Source organism: Mobula hypostoma, chromosome 1, assembly GCF_963921235.1.
Source record: "Mobula hypostoma chromosome 1, sMobHyp1.1, whole genome shotgun sequence".
Lineage (NCBI taxonomy): Eukaryota > Metazoa > Chordata > Chondrichthyes > Myliobatiformes > Myliobatidae > Mobula > Mobula hypostoma.
Window position 1 is genome coordinate 26,898,898 of NC_086097.1, and position 22,664 is coordinate 26,921,561.

General features: G+C 43.5%; 1 protein-coding gene across 6 annotated transcripts in view; it reads left to right on the top strand.

The window, feature by feature from the left end:
* tdp1 (tyrosyl-DNA phosphodiesterase 1) overlaps positions 1-22,664 on the top strand; it is a 110,360-nt gene that overhangs the window by 62,621 nt on the left and 25,075 nt on the right. For 5 of the 6 annotated variants that reach the window (XM_063044892.1, XM_063044922.1, XM_063044916.1 and 2 more), the window contains 2 exons: positions 2,324-2,431; positions 11,038-11,140. In XM_063044892.1, coding sequence (XP_062900962.1) covers positions 2,324-2,431; positions 11,038-11,140 — 211 coding nt within the window. The remainder of the gene's footprint in view (positions 1-2,323; positions 2,432-11,037; positions 11,141-22,664) is intronic. The other variant, XR_010017534.1, reaches the window with a different exon arrangement.

Sequence of the window (22,664 nt, forward strand, 5' to 3'; positions counted from 1 at the left end):
CAGGAATGATATGATAAATACACAGCTCATATAAAGTAGAAATACTTTTCCACGATCATTGCCTGAACTGTTCTCCATAGCGAAAAATCTCACGCAAGCGCCGTTGGCAAAAACACGGCGCAAGTGCTCTCCAGTAACCTTTAAGCTATGAAGCTGCCAAATCATACCAAATAACATAAAAATACACAGCCGATATAAAGTATAAATAATGTATGTACAGTGTAGTATCACTTAGGGAATTGGGAAAATGCAGAGCATACTGATGGTGGTGTGTTAGACTGAGTCGTCGGAGTTTGGGTGGTGCAGTGGCCCCCACCCTCTGGGCAGCGAACCGATACTGATCCGCGAAGCATGCAGCGGTAGCTGGGAGGCACACAGCACATCTTTAAGAAAAAAACCGAAATAAACATGCTAATTAATTAGGTGCCGCCCGGCACATAAATGTCAGCCCAGATCATTGCCGATTGCATCACCTCTGATCTGGGCCGACAATTACGTGCCGGGCGGTACCTAATTAATTAGCATGTTTATTTTGGCTTTTTTCTTAAAGATGTGCTGTGTGTCTCCCGGCTACCGCTGCATTCTCCGCGAATCGGTATCTATCTGCGGCCTGGGTGTTGGGGTGGTGGGACACTGGGGTGTCATCTCATCGTCTGTTTCCATTAGAGCAGGCAGCTCATCTTCTCCTATGACTGCTCACCTCAATGTTGAAGGTCGAAGTTCGTCGTCTGCTGTGGCTGATGTGGAAGGCTTGCTTGACTGCTGAGCCTCGCGCATTTTTCCATCATACAGATCTTTGTAAGCACTCAAATATCCCCTAAACCGACGTACCCTTTCAAAATTAAAGTCGTACTTTATCATTCCTCATTCGATTTCGATTGTTATCTTTTCCTCTTCCAATTGCATCAGTTCTTCATCTATCAGTTCTTGGTCATGGGATGCCAAAACGTCTTCAACATCATCTTCGGCAGCTTCCACAAGCCAAACTCACTTAGTCCTTACTTCGTTCACCACGATCAAAACGCTTAATTATGTCTAATTTTACACTAAGTGTAACACCCTTACGAGCTCTTTTAGGCTTTTCCGATACCATAGAACTCATCTTGCAAATGGCTGCTCACAGATATGTGTTTAAGCAATGCCGGCAAGAATGCAGTTCCGAATCTGGGGGAGAGCGGCTGTTCGGGGCGCGCGCTGCCTTTTATCACGCGCTGATTTTTTTTGCGTGCTGCTTTTTTCGTAACGGTGAAAACACCTGCTGTTAGCGAAAACAGGGTACTAATGTAAGTCTTTTGTAACAGTGAGGTTTCGTAAAGTGAGCGTTCGAAAAGCGGGGGACACCTGTAATCGACTCCAGGAGAACGCGCACACCTCTTTACATTGGTGCTGGGAAATGGCCAGCAATATCATGAAGGATCCCACCCATCCTGCTCACAGACTGTGTATCCTACTCCAATCAGGAAGGAGGCTACATACCATCTACGCCAGGACAACCAGACTCAAAACAGTTATTTTCTCCAAGCAGCAAGGCTGATCAACACCTTCACCTACTAACCCCACCTCCACACCTCAAGACACCACTATTTTATCATTTCCCGTCAGTCACCATATGTACAGACACTCCTGTGCCTTGTGTCATTTTATAGACATCAATCTGTGTATATCCTATGTATTTATATTTATTGTGTTCTTAAGTTATGATTATGTTTCTTTCTGTGCTGCATCAGATCCAGAGTAACAATTATTTCGTTCTTCCTTGCACTGTGTGCAGGAAATTACACAGTGAATCAGAGAGGGAGAGAGAGACACACAAGGATATGGGGTGTGTGAGAGAGATAGAGGGAGACAAGGACATGGGGAGTGTGAGAGATGGAGAGAGACAAGGACATGGGGAGTGAGGGGGGGGGGAGAGAGACATGGACAGACAGACAGAGAAAAGGAGACAAGCCCTCTTTCCCAGAATTGACACAAGTCCATGACAGTGCCAGAGGAGGTCTGGAGGGTTCCGTTGCTGAGATAGGGTTATAAAGTTGTACAGCTTGATTAGAGAAGTTCTTCAGATTAACTGCCTGGGGGAAGAATTTTTAAGATGGCATGAGGTTTTGATTTAATAGCCCTATAACGCTTTTCAGAAGGAGCTTTTGTGGAAAAGGCAGTTTGCAGGGTGGGTAGTTCCTGCAATGATTTTTCTTCTGCCGCTGCTTTGTGCTGGACACACAAAATGATAAATGCAAGTTGTGAGTGCTTCCCCAGCCAGCGATGAACCTGGTCTTGTCTTCATCTTCCATTCTTTGCTTCTTGACCTTTGCGTGTTTCCCCACAGCCGGTGGTCTGCGGAGGTCACAGGTCGAAGTCGCGCCTTGCCCCACATCAAGACGTACATGAGGGTTTCGCCTGATTTTGAGGAGCTCGCGTGGTTTCTTGTCACAAGGTGAGAGATGGTTTAGTGTACATCGGTTGGTAAGGCTTAGATGCATAGGGGGTCAAGTGGTGGAGAAAGGTAAAGATAAGTAGTTCTTGGTGGGAAGAAGTTCCTGTTTTTGTGCTGTGTGAACATGGAACAGTATAACACAGGAATAGAAGTTTTGGCCCACAATGTTGTGCCAGACTAATTAAATGTATTATATTAAATGTATTAATGTCTTGTATTTACTTCCGCCACCACTCTTGGGGGTGCATTCCAGACATCCTCCTCTCTGTGTGTGTTTAAAAAAAATCTTGCCCCACACATCTCCTTTGCACTTAACCCCTCTCACATTAAATGTATGCCCTATTAGTATAGGTGGCAAGGTAGCATAGGCAGGCTGAACGAGAGCATAAACTTCACAGTACCAACAAACAGGGCTCAGTTCCTGCCACCGTCTGTAAGGAGTTTGTACGTTCTCCCTCTGGCCACATGGGTTTTCTCCGAGCGCTCTGGTTTCCTCCCATGTTCCAAATTGTTCGGGTTCATGGGTTGTGGGCATGCCAGAAGCGTGGTAACACTTGCCCAGCACAGTCCTCACTGATTTGGTTGGATGCCAAACGACTTATTTCACTGTATGCTTCAATGTACATCTGTACAGATAAAGCTAATCTTTGATCCTTAATTATGCCATCTAGTTTGGTTATTAACAAGAAGTGGTAAGCTCCACTAATATCGGTGTCGTTTGGGGATCAGTACTTTTCTCTTTAATCATTGATCAACAAGTAGTGGGCTTACACACACCACACGACAACATGCTGATACTGGAGTGTGGCTGGGGTGCCACTCTGACAGGGGTACTCCCTTGCAGAGGAGTTATGCAGTTGACCTCTCCGCTCACTGCCATCTGCCCATCATCCTTCACCCTCTCAGTCCACCACTCACTTTCCGGTCCCTGTCTCACCAGTCCTCTCTGCTCTTTATTCCGACTATCTTCCCTCTCCATCCTCAACCCCCGATGCATCAAGAAATCCTCCCCCAGCCCCTCTCAAAGCCCCACAGATGCTGCTCAACCCACTGAATTCCTCCAGCAGACTGGTCTCCACTTTCCTGCCTCACTTCTCTCTTCCAAGGATCAATGCAGCTCAACTTCTGATGCATTATGCTTCAGAACTACAGCTCTCTGTGCTGGACCAGTCAAAAGGTTCATGACCACCTAAGTTTAAAAAAAGAACTTTGGTCTCTGTCTGGCCCTTACCTGAAGCTATCTACCCCAATCCGAGAACCCTCCCCCGATGTTTGCTTAATGCAAACCCCACTGTATTGGTCATTGGTCAGACTACATGTGAGGTATGTTGAGCAGTTTTGAGCCGCATGTCAAAGAAAGGTTTTGCTGGCCTTGGATAGGGTGCAGAGCAGGGTCACAAGAATGATTCTGGGAGTGAAAGGCTATGAGGAGTGTTTGATGGCTCTGGGCTTTTACTCATTGGAGTTTAGAAGAATGAGGGGGGTGTCTCATTGAAACCTATCGAATACTGAAAGGGCAAAATAGAGTGTGTATGAAGAGGATCTTTCCTGTTGTACAGGGATCTCTGACCAGAGGGCACAGCTGCGGAATACAGAGACATCCCCTTAGAACAGAGAAGAGGAGGAATTTCTTTAGCCAGGTGGTTGTGAATCTGTGGAATTCGTTGCCACGGTCAGCTGTGGAGTCTCTGTCGTTGGGTATATTTAAAGTGGAGGTTGATATTTTCTTGATTAGCAAGGTTACTGCGAGAGTAGGTTTGAAAGGGATAATAAATCAATTGTGATGGAATAGCAGAGCAGACATGATGGACCGAATGGCCTAATTCTGTTCTCACATCTTAATGGTGTTGTAGAAAACATGCTGACACCATCCACTCTGTGGAAGACCCAATGTCTTCAGTTTGCTTCGAAAATCATCAGGGGAATCTCCCTCAGAGCCTGAACCAACATTTAACGCTCAATCAACAGTTGAGTTATCTTCTCATTTATTAGATTGCTGTTTCTGACTATCTTATTATGCGCAGTCAAATCCCAACAATCTCATGCCATCTCTGAAGCCCTGAAATTTCTCATTCATTTCTCCTTCAATTCTCCTTTGATTCTTTTTTCCACTTGACAACACAGAGGATAATTGGTAAATTGGTTTATTAGCATCATTTGTTCTGATACAGTGGAAAAACTTTGTTTTGCACACCATCCATACTGATTCTACAAAAGTGAGTACATCTAGGCAGTAAAGAGAAATGAATGAAAAATAGTGCTGCATTTACACTTGCAGAGAAGTGCCGACAAATGAGGTGCAAGGGCCAGAGCGAGTTAGACTAAGAGATCAAGAGTCCATCTTTCAAAAGTTCATCTCTATTGTACAAGGGTCTTATGACAGCAGGATAGAAACTGTCCTTGACCCTGGTGATGTGTGCTTGCAAGCTTTTGTACTTTCTGCCTGATGAAAGGTGGGGGGGCTGTTAAGAGAGAACAACTGGTTTGGGTGGGGTCCTTTGCTTTTGTCAGATGCTTTCCTGAGGTCGCAAGATGCCTAGATGGAGTCAGTGGGCTGGAGGCAAAGGCTGGTTTGTGTGATGGACTGGGCTGCGTCCACAACTCTGCAGTTTCTTGTGAGCATTTGAAGCATCTGAATCACAGGATGCTCTCTACGGTACCTCTATAAAAGTTAGTGAATGTCAAAGATCAAGATTTAAAGATTAAAGATCAGCCGCCTTTGTCACATTTGAAACATGCAGAGAAATGCAATGTTTGTGTTAACAACCAACACAGACCATATGTTGGGGCAGCCTGCAAGTGTCACCATACTTTCTGTGCCATCGTTGCATACCCACAACTTACTAACCCTAATTGTACGTCTTTGGAATTTGGGAGGAAACCAGAGAACTTGGAGCAAACCCACATGTCCACAGGGAGAACGTACAAACTCCTTACAGTTGGTGGTGAGAATTGAATTACGATCACTAGTGCTGTAAAGCACTATGCCAACTGCTACCTTACTGTACCACCGGCAACAGGGACATGCCCAATTTCCTTAGCCTCTGAGGAGGTAGAGGTGTTTGTGTACCTAACCAACCCCAACATCTTTAGAATGCAGGAAGAAACCAGAGCCCCTGTAGAATCTGAAATGGTCACTGAGGGAACTTGCGGACTCCACATAGGCAGCACCTGAAGTCAGGTTTGATGCCAGGTGTCTGATGCTGTGAGGCAGTGGCTCTACCCCCTGGGCAAGGTTCGAAGGTTTGTTTGGGCTGCTCATCCTTGCGTAGGAGAGGGATGGGTTGTCCTGAAGAAAGGTCTTGCCCTGAAATGTTGACTGATGTTCATTTGTATAGATGCTGCCCAACCTGTTGAGTTCCTCCAGCAATTTGAGTGTGTTGAATGTGTTGTTACCCAGTTTGCTTGTTACCTAGCTGCCTCCGGGAAGGTCATATCTGTGTTGCTTGTGTATCTTGAGACATTGATTGTGAGGGGTAGTTTAAGTCAGATTAATAAATCAGATGAATTATTTATCACCTGTACATCAAAATATAGAAAGAAGTGTGTTGTTTGTTAAAATTCAGCACACCCAAGGATGTAACACACAAAATGCTGAAGGAACTCAGCAGATCAGGCAACATCCATGGAAAAGAGTAAGTAAACAGTTGACGTTTTGGGCCGAGGCCCTTCTCCAGTCCTGATGAAGGGCCTCGGCCTGAAATGTCAACTGTTTACTCTTTTCCATAGATGCTGCCTGATCTGCTGAGTTCCTCCAGCATTTTGCGTATGTTGCTTTGTTCAAAGTTCAAAGTAAAATTTATTATCAGAGTACATACTTGTCACCATGTACAACCCTGAGATACTTTTTCTGCAGGCAAATCTATAGGACAGTAACTGTAAACATCAGGAACTGTTAACTGTAAACAAACTGCGTACAAATGCAGATATAAATAAATAGCAATAAAACCGAGCATGAGATAACAATATAACAGAGTCCTTAAAGGAATGTCGTTAACCCCTTTTGTTCAAGAGCCTGATGGTTGTGGGGTAGTAATTGTTCTTGAACCTGGTGGTGTGAATCCTGAGGCTCTTCTACCTTCTACCTGATGGCATCAGTAAGGAAAGAGCGCGGCCTGGGTGGTGAGGATCTTTGATGATGGATGCTGTTTTTCTATGGCAACGTTTCATATAGATGTGCTCAAAGGTTGGGAGGGCTTTACCGGTGTTGTACTGGGCTGAATCCACTACCTTTTGTAGGATTTCCAGCTTCTGCAGATTTTCTGGTGGTTGTAACGTCCAACGATGTGCCTGGACAGCCTGCAAGTGTCAGCACTCATTCCAGCACCAGCTTAGCACGTCCACAATGTTCGCAGGCAATAGCAACAGAAAATAACAGCAAAACAGGCCCCTTGCACCCCTCCCAGCAACCCATCCCTTCTGCCTTCATTTTGTATGTAAGGCATGGCTTTGATGGGAATCTGATCTGAAGTGCTCCACGTTAAATGTTCGGGGTGTCAATCGTGATTCAGTTGTCGAGGGAAAAGCCCACCTCAGTTTGATTCCCTATTTCAATTTCATCTCAGAGAAGTGATGAGGGTGCTGTACTCTGTCACTATCTACGAGCTTCCTGGTGTGATAGGCTTTTGGAGATTATTAGATCTGATTGTTATCTGCCTTTAGTGTGTGTGACGCTCTTTCCCTGCAGATGAGCCTTCTGAGTGTAGCACACATATCTAACCGTTGGTAGTACTCTGCCTCGGAGTCAGAAGGACTTCAGTTCAAGTCCCATTCCAATGTCTAAAGCCCAAGATTATTGGTTGTCACTTTAGCGTATGTTTGCTTTGAGGGGGTGTAACCGTAACTGCTTCGGTTTGCATGCAGGTTCAGATTTAGGTTTATTTATCACATGTACGTCGAAACATACAGTGAAATTCGTAATTTGCGTTAACAGCCAACACTAAAGGTGTGCTGTGGGCAGCCCGCAGGTGTCCCACACACATTCCGGTGCCAACATAGTGTGCCCACAACGCTCAGCAGAACAACAGAGAACACAACAAGCAACAAAACTACAGTCTCTGGGCCTTCAGGCTTCGGCTGTCGGGTTACGATTTCTAGATTTGTGATCGACCTTTCTAAATGGTCCATGAGTCCATAAACAATACCTCACTGTGTTGCTCTGTTTTTGCACTGCTTTATTTTTCAATATTTCTTATTGTAACTTACAGTGATTTAACTTGTAGTCATTTTTTTTCTGCTGTCTTAAAAAGTCAGATTTCAGGGCGTATGTAATTGACAATAAACCGGACTCTAATTCTGAGCCCAGTTACCAGAACTTGACCCACGAGGACCTGATTGTATGTGTTATTGGAATTGGTTTATTACTGCTGCAGTGAAAAACTTCGTTTTGCAAGCCACCCGTACAGATAATTTCAAAATGTAAGTACATCGAGGTAGTACGGGGAAAAGCAATAACAGAATGCAGAACAAAGTGTTACATTTAGAGAGTACTAATTTAAGGGAAGGATTTGGATTCAAATGCTTACCCATGTTGATAGGGGGGAAAAAAAGTAGTTACAGGTGTCATGCACTTGTACCAAAGTTACAGGCAACTTTTTGAAAGTTAATGTTACGTGACTTTGGATCTACATCAGTGGATACAGTTTCACAAGGAGAGTTCAAGTTTAATTATATGAGATGGAGATCAAGAGTTCAGCTTTATAGTACAAGAGTGTCATAACAGCGTGACAGAAGTTGTCCTTGAGTCTGGTCGAGTATCTTTTCAACCTTTTGTATCTTCAACCTGATTGGGGGGGTGGGGGGAGGGAAGTATAGAGAACGTATGGGGTGGGAAGTGTCTTTGATTCTTTTGACTGCTTTCATAGAACGTAAAACAGTGTAGCACAGTACAGACCCTGTAGTGTTGTGCCAGCCCTTTAACCTACTCCAAGATCACTCTAAACCTTTCACTCCATTTTTATTTCATCCCCGTGTCTATTTAGAGAGATTCTTAAATGTCCCAAATGTATCCACTTCGACCACCACCCTGGCTGGGTGCTCCATGAACCCATCACCCTCTACGTTAAAATAAAAACAACTCCCTCTGACATCCCACTTGTATTTTCCTAAAATGATGCCCTCTCATATTAACCGTTACCACCTTGGGGAAAAGGGTCTCTGGCTGTCCACTCTATCAATACCTCATATCATCTTGTACACCTCTATCAAGTCACCTCTCATCCTCTTTCACTCCAAAAGGAAAAGCCCCTAGCTCATTCAACCTTATCTGATAAGATGTGCTCTCTAGTCCAGGCCACGTCTTGGTAAATCTCCTCTGCATCCTCTCACACTCTTTGTATACTGAATCAACCAGAGTGGGAAAATTTGCAGTTTTTAAATTTAGTCTGTCAGATATTTATCCAGTTCCCTTTTCAAAGTAACTTAGATTTCCTGACACAGGGTCTCGACCTGAAACATCGACCATCGTTTTGCTTCCTCAGGTGCTGCCTGATCCGTCAGGTTGTTCCAGCAGTTTGCTTTCTTTTCACCTTTTTTTTCAGGCGATGCGACTTCTCCTCATCTTGTCCTGCTTTCTTTGTTAATTCACCTTACAGCTGAGTAATTACACGTTGTATCAGTTTCTGATGTGACTTCCTAATGAATGGTGCTGTTGAAATTGCAACATCATCATTCTGCTAATGTAAGTTGTAATTAACTCCCAGGATCTGTGGTTCCTTCAGTACTGCACAATTTGGCAAAGTAAATGTCATGACATTAACTTCTGCCATAAACACAAGAGATTCTACAGATGCCGGAGGAACTCAGCAGGTCAGGCTACACCTATGGAGGGGAATAAACAGTCAACGTTTTGGGCCAAGACCCTTCCTAACCTGCTTGGTTCAAGTCAACTTTATTGTCTCTTAACTATGTACATGTATTCCGCCAAACAAGGCAACGTTTCTCCGGTCCAGGTGTGAAGTGCGGTAGTACATGTAACACGCAATAACTTGGGAAAGTAAGGATTAAATCTAAAATTGAAGTGCTCAGAGATAAAATGCATGTATTAAAAATTTGCAGGGTACAGTACAAATTATCCAGTGACGCTTCAAATATGAAGTGGTCCAGAGTTCAGAAGCCTGATGGCCTGAGGGAAGAAACTGTTTCTCGTGCTGACCATTCTTGTCTTTATACATTGGAGTCTCCTGCCTGATGGTAGAATGTCAAAGAGGATGGTGAATAGATGGGTGGGATACTACATACGTATCTGACTGACTGAAACACAATGTCCATTGGGTACACAAGAATCCTGCTTTGTAAAGTTTTGTTAATTCCTAACACAATCAACTTAATGTCACTTGGTTGGAAGACTGTACTTGTCATACAAGTCAGATATAAATAACCTGATTTAGATTCTGGACAGCAGTAAAGTTCATCCCAATATCATGGCCAACATTCAATGTTCAACCAGCGTTAGATGATTTGCACAAGAGGTTCTGCAGATGTTGGAAATCCAGAGCAACACACACAAAACGCTGGAGGAACTCAGAAGGTCGGGCATCATCTATGGAGAGGAACAAATAGTTGACGTTTTGGGCTGACCTCCTTCATCAGGACTGGAAGGGAAGGGGGAGGAAGAGCAGTACAAGCTGACAGGTGATAGGTGAGACCAGGTGAGGGTGGGGAATGGTAGGAGGAGGGGCTCGAGAGTGAGGTGATGGTCATGTGAGGAGAAGAGGAGGGTAAAAAGGGAACCAAAATGGGGAATGGAAAGAGAGAAGGGGGAGAGGGAGAAATTACCAGAAGGTAGACAATTCAATTTCATGATGTCTGGTTGGAGGTTACCCAGACACGATATGAATTGTTGCTCCTCCACCCTGAGAGCGCCAAACTTTAGAAGACGTTTGAGAACTGACAGACGTCTGTCACTTTGATTCTGTACTCACTTGCCTTACAATCATGTTTGCTTTGAACAGGTGTTCTGAGAATTTGAATAAAACACGTCTTGCGAATTGTTGCAGCCAAGAGCCTTGCTTTGTTCATAACTTGGTTCTGACACTATCATAAACACAAGATATTCTACAGATGCTGGAAATCTTGAGGAACACACACAAAATGCTGGAGGAACTCAGCAAGTCAGGCAGCAGCTATGGAGGGGATTAAGCAGTTGACGTTTTGTGCCAGGACCTTTCATCGGCTTGTTTATTTGGCAGCCTGTGCACTGTGTGCCGTCTACAAAACGCTCTGCAGTTACTCACCCAGGCTACTGCAGTCACACTTACTCAGACCCACCACCGGTAACACCAAGAGGAACAAGGGCACAAAGTGCTAGGGATCATCTCCTCCTGGGAAATATGTCGTAAGTCCTTCATTGTCACTAGGCCAAAATGCCACTCCCACCTTGCTGACGATGGTCCTCGGCCTAAAATGTCTACTGTTTATTTACCTCCATAGATGCTGCCTGGCCTGCTGAGTTCCTCCAGCATTTTGAGAATTGCTCTGAGAATCTTGGTCAGTATGGACCAGTTGGGCCGAAGGGCCTGTTTCTGTGCTATAAAGCTCTGCAGTGAATTACTAATGAGCTCAGTGCTGGTGTTGACTGACAGCTGTCCTTCTGTTTTGAACTTCAGCGCCAACCTCTCCAAGGCTGCCTGGGGAATGCTGGAGAAAAACGGCATTCAGCTGATGATCCGCTCTTACGAACTAGGAGTCCTGTACCTGCCTGAGGCCTTCGTAAGTTCCCTTCTGAAACTATGTTCACGCATCACTTCATTTAACCATGGGCTAAGAATAGCCACACATATCTGTTTCATTCTTAATGGCAAATCAGCTCCTTCACCTTCCCTTCTTGCTTTGTGGCGGTTGAAGCCATGATTTGCACGAGCGCTAATGGCTGACAATGTTGGGAGGTGTGAATTTGTCTACTTTGACAATGGAACAGAAAAGAGCCACGTTGTCAGAATGCTGAGAGATTGCAGAGTCGTGAGACACGGCAGGCCCTGAGTATCTTTGTACGGTAGTGTAGCGATTAGGGTAATGCTTTAGACTGCCAGCGATCAGGGTTCGATTCCTGCCCCTGCTTGTAAGGAGTTTGTATGTTCTCTGCATCACTGAGTGGATTTCCTTTCACATTAAAACAACATACTGATTGGTAGGGTTAGTAAGTTATGGGCATGCTATGTTTAGACCAGATACTTGGCGACTGACCCCCAGCACAAATTCTTGGACCACGTTGGTCATTGATACAAATGTTGCATTTCACTGTATGTTTCAATATGCATGTGACAGATAAAACACATCTTTGTTTTTATCTTTTATCATTAAGGGGCTTTATCGTCAGTTTGCAGATACACCACAGTAGTGGGCCGTACTCCAATAATGATGATCAGAGTACAGGAATGACATAGCGAGCGTAGTGACATGGTGACATCTTTTTCTCGGTGTCATTGGCTTCAGGAAAGGCACATGCAGTGCACATGCTTCTCTCTACAACAGTACTGAGGTCAAGAGGGTTGAGAGCTTTCATTTCCAGTAGACTATTCTGGTCCAACCACAAAGACACTCAGCAGCGCCTCTACTTCCTCAACACGCTAAAGAAATCTGACAAGTCCCCTTTGACCCTCACCAATTTTTATCAATGCGCCACAGTAAACATCCTATCTGGATGTATCAAGGCTTGGTATGGCAACTGCTCTGCCCCTGACCACCAGAAACCACAGAGAGTTATCGACACAGCTCAGCCAGTACAACAACCAGCCCACCCCACCCCCCAAACATGGACTCCATCTGTATTTCTCGCTGCCTCAGTAAAGCAACCAGCAAAGTCAAAGACCCCACCCACACCAGACATTCTCTCTTCTGCCCTCTCCCATCAGGCAGAAGATACAAAAATACAAAAGTACGTACCAGCAGGCTGAAGGGTAGCTTCTACCCTGCTGTTAAAACACGATTGAATGGTTCCCTAGGATGATATGATGGACCTTTGACCTCATAATCTACCTTGTTTGGATCTTGCACTTATTGTCGAACTGCAGATAAGATGTAGTCATTGAAAACTTCATCAGTATCCTCTGTCTCCAGGCACAGACTGCCATTTGCAACACTAGTCTTCAGTAGTTCAAACCGAAAGTAAATTTATTATCAAAGTGCATGTTTGTCACTATATAAAAGCCATTCATTTTCTTGTGGGCATTCACAGTAAATACAAGCAATCAATGAAAGACCGTGCCCAATAGGACAGACAAACAACTGATGTGGAGGAGAAAACGACAAACTGTGCAAATACAGAACAGAAAGAGGGGAAAAAAAGAAAAAACAATAAATAAATTAGCAATAAATATTGAGAACATAAATGAAACGTCTTTGAAATCTGTAAATTTGAAAGCTTAATATCTGTAGTCAGGAAAATGCTTGAAGCTGTCATTAAAGAAATAGCGAAACATTTAGAAAGGAGTGGTTCCATTAGACAGACGCAGCACGGATTCAGAAAGGGCAGGTCCTGTTTGACAAACTTACTGCAGTTCTTTGAGGACATAACGGGTGCAGTGGATAGAGGGGAACAGGTGGATGTCGTATACTTGGATTTCCAGAAGGCATTCGATAAGGTGCTGCACAAGAGACTTACAAATAAGATACAGATGCATGGAATCCGAGGAAGTGTATTGGCATGGATAGTGAATTGGCTAACCAATAGAAGGCAGAGAGTTGGTATAAATGGGTGTTTCTCCGGTTGGCGGTCAGTGGTGAGTGGGGTGCCGCAGGGGTCTGTGCTGGGCCTGCAGCTGTTTACCATTTACATTGATGATTTGGAAGAGGGGACTGAGTGTAGCGTAGCAAAATTTGCTGATAACACTAAACTGAGTAGAAAAGCAAATTGTACAGAGGATGTGGAGAGTCTGCAAAGGGATATAGATAGATTAAGTGAGTGGGCCAAGGTCTGGCAGATGGAATACACAGTTGGTAAATGGGAGATCATCCACTTTGGAAGGAATAATAGAAGAGCAGATTATTATTTAAATGGTGAAATATTGCAGCATGCTGTTGTGCAGAGGGACTTGGGAGTGCTTGTGCATGAATTGCAAAAAGTTGGCTTGCAGGTACAACAGGTTATTAAGAAGGCAAACAGAATGTTGGCCTTCATTGCTAGAGGGATTGAATTCAAGAGCAGGGAGGTTGTGCTGCAACTATACAGGGTACTGGTGAGGCCGCACCTGGAGTACTGTGTGCAGTTCTGGTCTCCATACTTGAGGAAGGATATACTGGCAGCGCAGAGGAGATTCACCAGGTTGATTCCAGGGATGAAGGGGTTAACCTATGAGGAGAGATTGAGTCGCCTGGGACTATACTCTCTGGAGATTAGAAGAATGAGAGGGATTCTTATAGAAACAGAAAATTTTGAAAGGGATAGATAAGATAGAGGTAGGAAAGTTGTTTCCATTGGTAGATGAGACTAGAACCAGGGGATATTGCCTCAAGATTCAGGGGAGTAGGATGGAGATGAGAAGAAACTTTTTCCCAGAGAGTGGTGAATCTGTGGAATTCTCTGCCCAGGGAAGCATTTGAGGCGTCTTCACTTAAATATATTTAAGAAACAGATAGGTTTTAACATAGTAAGGGAATTAAGGGTTATGGGAAAAAGGCAGGTAGATGGAGCTGAGTTTAAGGACAGATCAGCCATGATCTTATCGAATGGCGGGGCAGGCTCGATGGGCCGAATGGCCTACTCCTGCTCCTATTTCTTATGTCCTTATGAAAGTGAGTCCATAGATTGTGGGAACAGTTCAGTGACGGGGTGAGTGAAGTTATCCGCAGTGGTTTAAGAGCCTGATGGTTGAAGGGTAATAACCGTTCCTGAACCTGGTGATGTGGTCCTGAGGTTCCTGTATCTCCTTCCTGATGGTAACAGTGAGAAGACAGCGTGGCCTGGGTGGTTGGAATCCTTGATAATGGATGCTGTGCTCCATGCAGATGTGCTCAAAGGTGGGAAGGGCTTTACCAGTGGTGGACTAGTGGGCTTTTCTTTACAAAGGGTGTTAGTGTTTCCATACCAGGCCATGATACAACCAGTCAATATACCCACCACCGGACATCTAGAGAAGTTTGTCAGAGTTTTAGATGCCATGCTGAATCTTCACAAACTTCTAAGAAAGTAGAGGTTTCTTGCTTTCTTCATAATTGCACTTGCGAGCTAGTCCCAGTACAGATCCTCTGAAATGATAACACCAGGACCCTCTCCACCTCTGATCCTCCCGATGACAACTGGACCATGGACCTCTGGAATTGGCTCCTTTGTCTTGCTGACTTTTGATGAGAGGTTGTTGTTGTGGCACCGCTCAGCCAGATTTTCAACATCTCTCCTACATGCTGATACGTCACCACTTTCGATCTGACCAACAACAGTGGCGTTGTCAGCAAATTTAAATATTGCATTGGAGCTGTACTTAATCTCACAGTCATTCGTATAAAGCGAGTAGAGGAGGAGGCTAAGCACACAGACTTGTGGTGCGCCTGTGCTGACGGTGATTGTGGACCCCTTCATTCCCTGGCTCCCTTCTTCCCCATATGGTCCTTTGGGATTTTCCTTAATCTTGGCCCCAAAGCTCTTCTGTGTCTCCTTTTAGCACTCTAGAATACTTTTCTAAGTAACACTCTACTCCAGCAGGACCTTTCTTTCAGTTTTAATTTAATGACTAAATTTCATTTTTATTCTAATTAAAGAATTCCAGGGAGGGTTGGTGGATTTCCAGGAAAAATTACTAGTGAAAGGAGGAGAAATTAGATAATAATAATAAAAGCATCCGTTAGTCTTGCGAGACCATGGATCTGTGCCTGGAAAGTCTTCACTCTCCAGGGCGCAGGCCTGGGCAAAGTTGTATGGAAGACCAACAGTTGCCTATGCTGCAAGTCTCCCCTCTCCACGACACCAATGTTGTCCAAGGGAAGGGCATTAGGACCCATATAGCTTGGCACCAGTGTCGGCGCAGAGCAATGTGTGATTAAGTGCCTTGCTCAAGGACGCAACACGTTCCCTCGGCTGGGGCTCGAACTCATGACCTTCAGGTCGCTAGTCCAATGCCTTAACCACTTGGCCATGTGCCCACAGGAATTAGATACCGTGGGATTTAAGGTGACTACAGTAAAGCACTAAGAAACCAGAAATCAAAACTTCCTGTGTCCAAGACATAAGTACCATTACGAAGAAAGTACGGCAGTGCCTCTACTTTCTTAGAAGTTTGCATAGATTTAGCACGTCAACTAAAACTTTGACAAACTTAATTGATGTGTGGTGGAGAGTATATTGACTGGTTGCATCATGGCCTGGTATGCAAGCTTCAACATTCAGAAGTTATAAAGGATCGGTGCCTAGTTCCTCACATGACCGTAAGACATAGGAACAGAATTAGACCATTTGGCCCATCGAGCCTGTTCTGCCATTCCATCGTGGCTGATTTATTATCCCTCTCAACCCCTTTCTCTTGCCTTCTCCCTGTAACCTTTGACACCCTGATTAATCAAGAACCTATCAACCTCCACTTTAAATATACCCAATTACTTGCCTCTGCAGCTGTCCGGAGCAAAGAATCCTACAGATTGACCACACTCTAGCTAAAGAAATTCCTCCTCATCTCTATTCTAAAGGGGCATCCTTTTATCTGAGGCTGTGCCCATCAGGGTCTGTTTCCTGCACTCCCATTTAATCTCACCTAAGTCAAAAAAATCAATTTACAATATACTACTTTGAAGTTCACTTGCTTGCAGGCATTTACAGGAAAATAAAGAAAAACATTAAATTTATTTCAAATTATATATAAATAAAGACTGATAATGGGTCCCTTTTATCACCCTCCCTGTAAACAACCTGGGGCCCAGGGAAAATTTAACCTTACATGCGTCCTATATTCACATTCATCCTGTTAGTCTGTATAGGTCTCAGTATTGATCCAGATAACGATTAAAGATTAGCTTTATTTGTCACATGTTGTCATGTTGAATCAGATTTGGAGTTCCGGCAAGTGATGCAGAAAATCCACTGACTTCGAATAGCTATATGAATCATTTATTTATAAACAAGAAAAAAAAATTCGACTGAACGTCCATGTTCCACGAGTTACAGACACTACAAAGCTGAATATTCAATAAACGTACTTTGCTAAAAGTGCCCACTGAGCATACCTTCCCGATGGCCAAGTCCACCGCTCGCCTTAAAGAGAGGAGAGAGAACAAGCCTCTTACCCAGGATATTTGAAACTGGACACCAGGCAGCTATCCACCGGGAAAAGCAGCTGCAGTTTCTAAACCAACCAGTCACAACGGAAGCGACTTCCGACAATCAGAGTAAGGCACGCCCCCCCAACAGGACACGTGCATTAAAACATCGAAACACACAGTGAAATGTGTCGTTTGCGTCAACGACCAACACAGTCCGAGGATGTGCTGGGGGAGGGGGGGCACGCAGGTGTCGCCATACTTCTAGTGCCAAAATAACTCACTAACCCTGACCCTAGCCATATGCCTTTGGAATGTGGGAGGAAGCTGGAGCACCCGGAGGAAACCCACATGGTCACGGGGAGAATGTACAAACTCCTTACAGACAGCGTTGGGAATTCAGCCCGTGTCAGCTATGCTACCATGCCACCCTATGTAATGTCCTAGATTTTGATAGGGAGTGACCTCCGATCTGTTATTCTGACCACCAGAGTCCTCAGAGTGCTGGGTTATCAGGGTTTTGCAGTAAATTCCCAGGGGTGGATGAGATGTATCTCGGGGTGTTGTGGGAGGCAAGAGATAAGCTGGCCAGGCTCCAGAAATTTTCAGACTTGCTCTGGCTGATGAAGAGGTGCCAGATGAGTGGAGGGAGCGAATGTGGTGTCTTCTATTCAAGGAAGGAAACAGGGATAAGTCAGTAATTACTTGTGGGGGGGAGAAAAATAATTGTGATTCTGATTAGTTTTCACTTGGAGACGTAGGGATTAGTGAAGGAGACTTACCGCAGCTTTGTTAATGGAAAATTCTGTCCAACTAATCCGATGAAATTTCTCAGTGGGGACTAGGTACGTCAATAGGAGCAGTGTGTTGTTGCAGCCTACAATACAGTGAGGCCGTTGACAAGGCCCCACTGGGAGATTGTTGCAAAAAAGTTAAAGTCCTGGAATCCAAAGTTGGATTGATGATTGGTTGCTGAAGGGCTGAAGGTGACTGGAAGACGGTGAGCATCAGTGTACCATGGGGACCCTTGCTGTTTAGTACATATATCAGTGGCCACTCTATTAGGTAGACCTGCTCATTAAAGTAAATATCTAATCACCCAATCATGTGGTAGCAACTGAATGCATAAAAGCATGCAGACATGGTCAAGAGGTTCAGTTGTTGTGCAGACCAAACATCACTGGGCGCAAAGAAAAGGCTGGGAATATCATTAACTGTAGCGCTTCTCTTCCTGATGAACTTAAACGTATTCTGCGCAAGATTTGAACAGAAGAGGAGTGTCCCTCTCCCTCCGGATGAACCGGACCTGGTGGCATCGAGATTCATCGTCACCGAGGAGGACGTTAGAAGGGCCTTCCTGAAGATAAATCCAAGGAAGGTGACGGGCCCAGATGGCGTCCCAGGACGGGTTCTCCGGGCCTGTGCAAGCGAGCTAGCTGGAGTGTTTGCTGACATCTTCAACTGCTCCCTGCTTCAGTCTAAGATCCCCTCATGTTTTAAGAAGGCCACGATAATCCCAGTGCCAAAGAAGAGCAAGGTGGCATGCCTGAATGACTATCGACCTGTGGCTCTGACATCAATTGCTATGAAGTGCTTCAAGCGATTGGTTATGGCACACAGCAACCACAGCCTACCGGTCAACCTCAACGCTTTGCAATTCGCCTACCGGAGCAACAGGTCAACGGCAGATGCCATCTCTCTGGCCCTACATTTCTCCTTAGAACACCTGGAGAATAAAGCCACATACATAAGGCTCCTTTTCATTGACTACAGTTCTGCCTTTAATACCATCATTCCAAATAAGCTGATTCCTAAGCTACGGAACCTGGGCCTTAGCACTCAGATCTGCAGCTGGATCTTCAACTTCCTCACAGACAGGACCCAGTGTAAAAATAGGGGACAAGCTTTCCTCTACAATCACTCTGAGCACCGGTGCCCCATAAGGCTGTGTACTCAGCCCCCTGCTGTACTCAATGTACACCCATGATTCTGTAGCCAAGTTTCCATCGAACTCAATATATAAGTTTGCTGATGACACAACAATTGTAGGCCGTATCTCGGATAATGATGAGTTTGAGTACAGAGAGGAAATTAAGAACCTGGTGGCATGGTGCGAAGACAATAACCTATCCCTCAACGTCAGCAAGACGTAGGAATTGGTTGTTGACTTCAGAAGGAGTAGTGGACTGCACAACCCCATCTACATCGGTGGTGCTCAGGTGGAATAGGTCAGAAGCTTTAAGTTCCTTGGGGTCAATATCACAAATGACCTGACTTGGTCCAACCAGGCAGAGTCCATTGCCAAGAAGGCCCACCAGAGCCTTTACTTCCTGAGAAAGCTAAAGAAATTTGGCCTGTCCACTAAAACCCTCACTAATTTTTATAGATGCACCATAGAAAGCATTCTTCTAGGGTGCATCACAACCTGGTATGGAAGTTGTCCTGTCCAAGACCGGAAGAAGCTGCAGAAGATTGTGAACATGGCGCAGCACATCACACAAACCAATCTTCCGTCCGTGGACTAATTTTACACCACGCTGTCGGAGCAGTGCTGCCAGGATAATCAAGGACACAACCCACCCAGCCAACACACTTTTCGTCCCTCTTCCCTCCGGGAGAAGGCTCAGGAGCTTGAAGACTCATACGGCCAGATTTGGGAACAGCTTCTTTCCAACTGTGATAAGACTGCTGAACAGATCCTGACCCGGATCTGGGCCGTACCCTCCAAATATCCGGACCTGCCTCTTGGTTTTTTTTGCACTACTTTACTTTCCCTTTTCTATTTCTATTTATGATTTATAATTTAAATTTTTATTATATTTACTATCGATTTGTACTCCAGGGAGCGCAAAGCGCAGAATCAAATATCGCTGTAATGATTGTATGCTCTAGTATCAATTGTTTGGCAACAATGAAGTAATAAAATGGGATTTATGTGACTGTGACCGTGGAATGATTGTTGGTGCCAGTCAGGGTGCTTTGAGTATCTCAGAAACTGCTGATCCACTGGGATTTTTGCACACAACAGTCTCTGAAGTTTATGCGGAGAGTGCTGTGAGAAACAAAAGTGGGGTGCCTCAGCAGCGTAGCAGTTAGCACAACGCTATTGCAGCTTGGGGTGTCAGAGTTCAGAGTTCAATTCCGGTGTCCTCTGTAAGGAGTTTGTACATCCCCCACAGGGAACGTGTGGGTTGTCTCCGCGTGCTCCAGTTTCCTCCCACAGTCCAAAGACTTACCAGTTAGCTTGTTTATTGTTCATTGTAAATTTTCCCTTGATTAACCTGGGGCAGTGTTTCCCAACCCTTTTTTTTTAGCACGGTGCCCCCATAAAGCACCAACGCCCCTCAGGCACAATACAGTTTCCAGCACCCCCATAGTGTAAAAACACGTCTACCATATGCTCACATGAGAAAAATTATTCTGCTTTAAATTTTTATTTGTCCTTAAACCTAACTTACACAATACCTGTGCACGTACAGCAACTTTGATATCATTGTGATCCTTGAGCTTGATGGTTTTTAGCAAGAGTTGAAATATCTGGTTCAAGTTGTGACAGCAAAAGCCTTAAGTCCCCACGCGTAACAATGTCCAAGTGGTTTCTGGTTTTTTGTGAGTATGTGGTTCACTGCCCTGAAGCCTCTTTCAACAAGGTAGGAGGATGGAAATGCAATGAAGAGCAGTTTGTTTGTTCTCCAAAGACCAGAAAACTTCGTCTGACAATGTGGCCATATACCACAAAAGCTGACATTTTTGGGTTAATTACCCTGTCTGGAATTTCCAGATCATTCAAATCCTTTAATAGATTCTGAAAATCCTCCTTTAGTGGCAGGTGTAAGCAGTACTCTTGCAAATCACCATCTATGAAAGAGAATGCCATACATTCCAGGCATGGAAACTGTGAGAACATTCTTCTCCCAATGTTTTACATATATATTTCCAATTTTCTAATAAAAGTGAACACTGCCTGGATTAAATTGAAATTCTCACCCTGCAGTTTCATATTTAGAACGTTCATTTTGTCATACAGATTGGCTAGGTAGCTACATCTCCACGTAGAGGTTCAGTCTTGTTTCCCAAGCTCTCATCAAATTTCAACCACAGTGTCAAAAAGATCAAAGAAATGTTTTCGGCAGCAGCCTTTTGACAGCCAATGCACTTCAGTGTGTAAAAACAAGTGTTCAAACTCTTCATCATTATCTTGGCATAACTGGCGAAATTTAATGGATGAGCTTTAATTTTGTTGATAGCAGATATTACAAGAGTCATGCTTGATAAAAGTTGCTGGCTGAGGTTTTTGGCTGCGAGATGTTAACAATGAATTACACAATGGATTGCAAACAGACTTGGAATTTCATTTTTCATAAATCCCACTAAACCTGTCATATATACGGTGCTCCATCTGTTGCACAAGAAATCATGTTCCTAATCGGAATACTTTTATTCTCAATATACATTTTGAGCTCATAGATTGATTCTCTGTTGATACTTGCTTAACTTTTTACAAGACACAATCTCTTCATAAACTTTACCATTTTTGATAAACCCTATATATGCCATTAGCAATGCCTCGTCTCACACAGTTGACTCATCCAGTTGTATCCCAAATTCTGTTTTTTTCTTTCTTCCTTTTTCAATCTTTTTATTAGTTTCAGCATCATATACATTACAGAAAAATAGATACAGAGAAATTGGGATTACATTATTGAAAAAATAGTTTACACAAATATAACCTCAATTGACACATAATTCATGAGCCTCCCAAAGTCTCAAAAAGTACAACTCTAATATAGGGAAGTATAAGGTAAAAATAGAAAAAATATCATGAAAAAAGAGAAAAAAAATTTCCCCCCAAAAAGAAAAAAAAATCTAAACCAGCTAAAAGAAAACTAAACTAACAAAAAGAAAAAGAATGGGCTATTATGATATCTCAGATAAGACTATTAGTGTCGTTAACTCTGCTCCTCTCCCCGTATATAGAATAACAAAGTGGAATTGGAAAGGGTCAAATTACATCATATGAAAGTATTGAATAAATGGTCTCCAAATCTCTTCAAATTTAATAGAAGGGTCGTAAATGACGCTTCTAATTTTTTCTAAATTTAAACAAGACATAGTTTGCGAAAACCATTGAAATGTAGTAGGAGGATTAATCTCTTCCCAATTCAGTAGTATGGATCTTCTAGCCATTAGTGTAACAAAAGCAATCATCTGACAAGCTGAGGGAGTCAGATGATGTTGTTCTATCATTGGTAAACCAAAGATTGCAGTAATAGGATGGGGTTGTAAATCAATATTCAAAACAGTTGAAATAATATCAAAGATATCGTCCCAGTATTTCTTCAGCAAAGGGCATGACCAAAACATGTGAGTTAACAAGGCTGTCTCAGAATGACATCTGTCACATACAGGATTTATATGAGAGTAATAGCGGGCTAATTTATCCTTGGACATATGAGCTCTGTGTACTACTTTAAACTGTATCAATGTGTGTTTAGTACATATAGAAGAAGAATTAACTAATTGAAGAATTTTTTGCCTTTTCTCTATAGGTAAGCTTAAGTTCCCTTTCCCAGTCATTCTTGATTGAATTCGATACATCTGGATTTATTTTCATAATCATATATATAATTAATTGCTATCGAACCTTTCTGAAAAGGATTTAAATCTAAAATTCTTTCCATTATATCCGATGAGTATGAAATCGGAAAGGTACTAAGAACAGTATTTAAAAAGTTTCTAATCTGTAAGTATCTAAAGAAATGGGATCCAGGTAAATTATATTTATTAGATAATTGTTCAAAAGACATGAAACAATTATCCAAAAATAAATCAGAAAAACATATTATACCTTTAGTTTTCCGGACTAGATAGGCTTGATCCAAAAAAGAGGGTTGAAAAAGAAAATTAAGTAGAATAGGGCTTGCTAAAATAAATTGATTCAATCCAAAAAATTCTCAAATCTGAAACCATATTCGCAGGGTATATTTAACTATTGGGTTATCCATATGTTTGTTCACTTTAGAAAACTCTCAAAAGGAAGCAGGGACCCTAA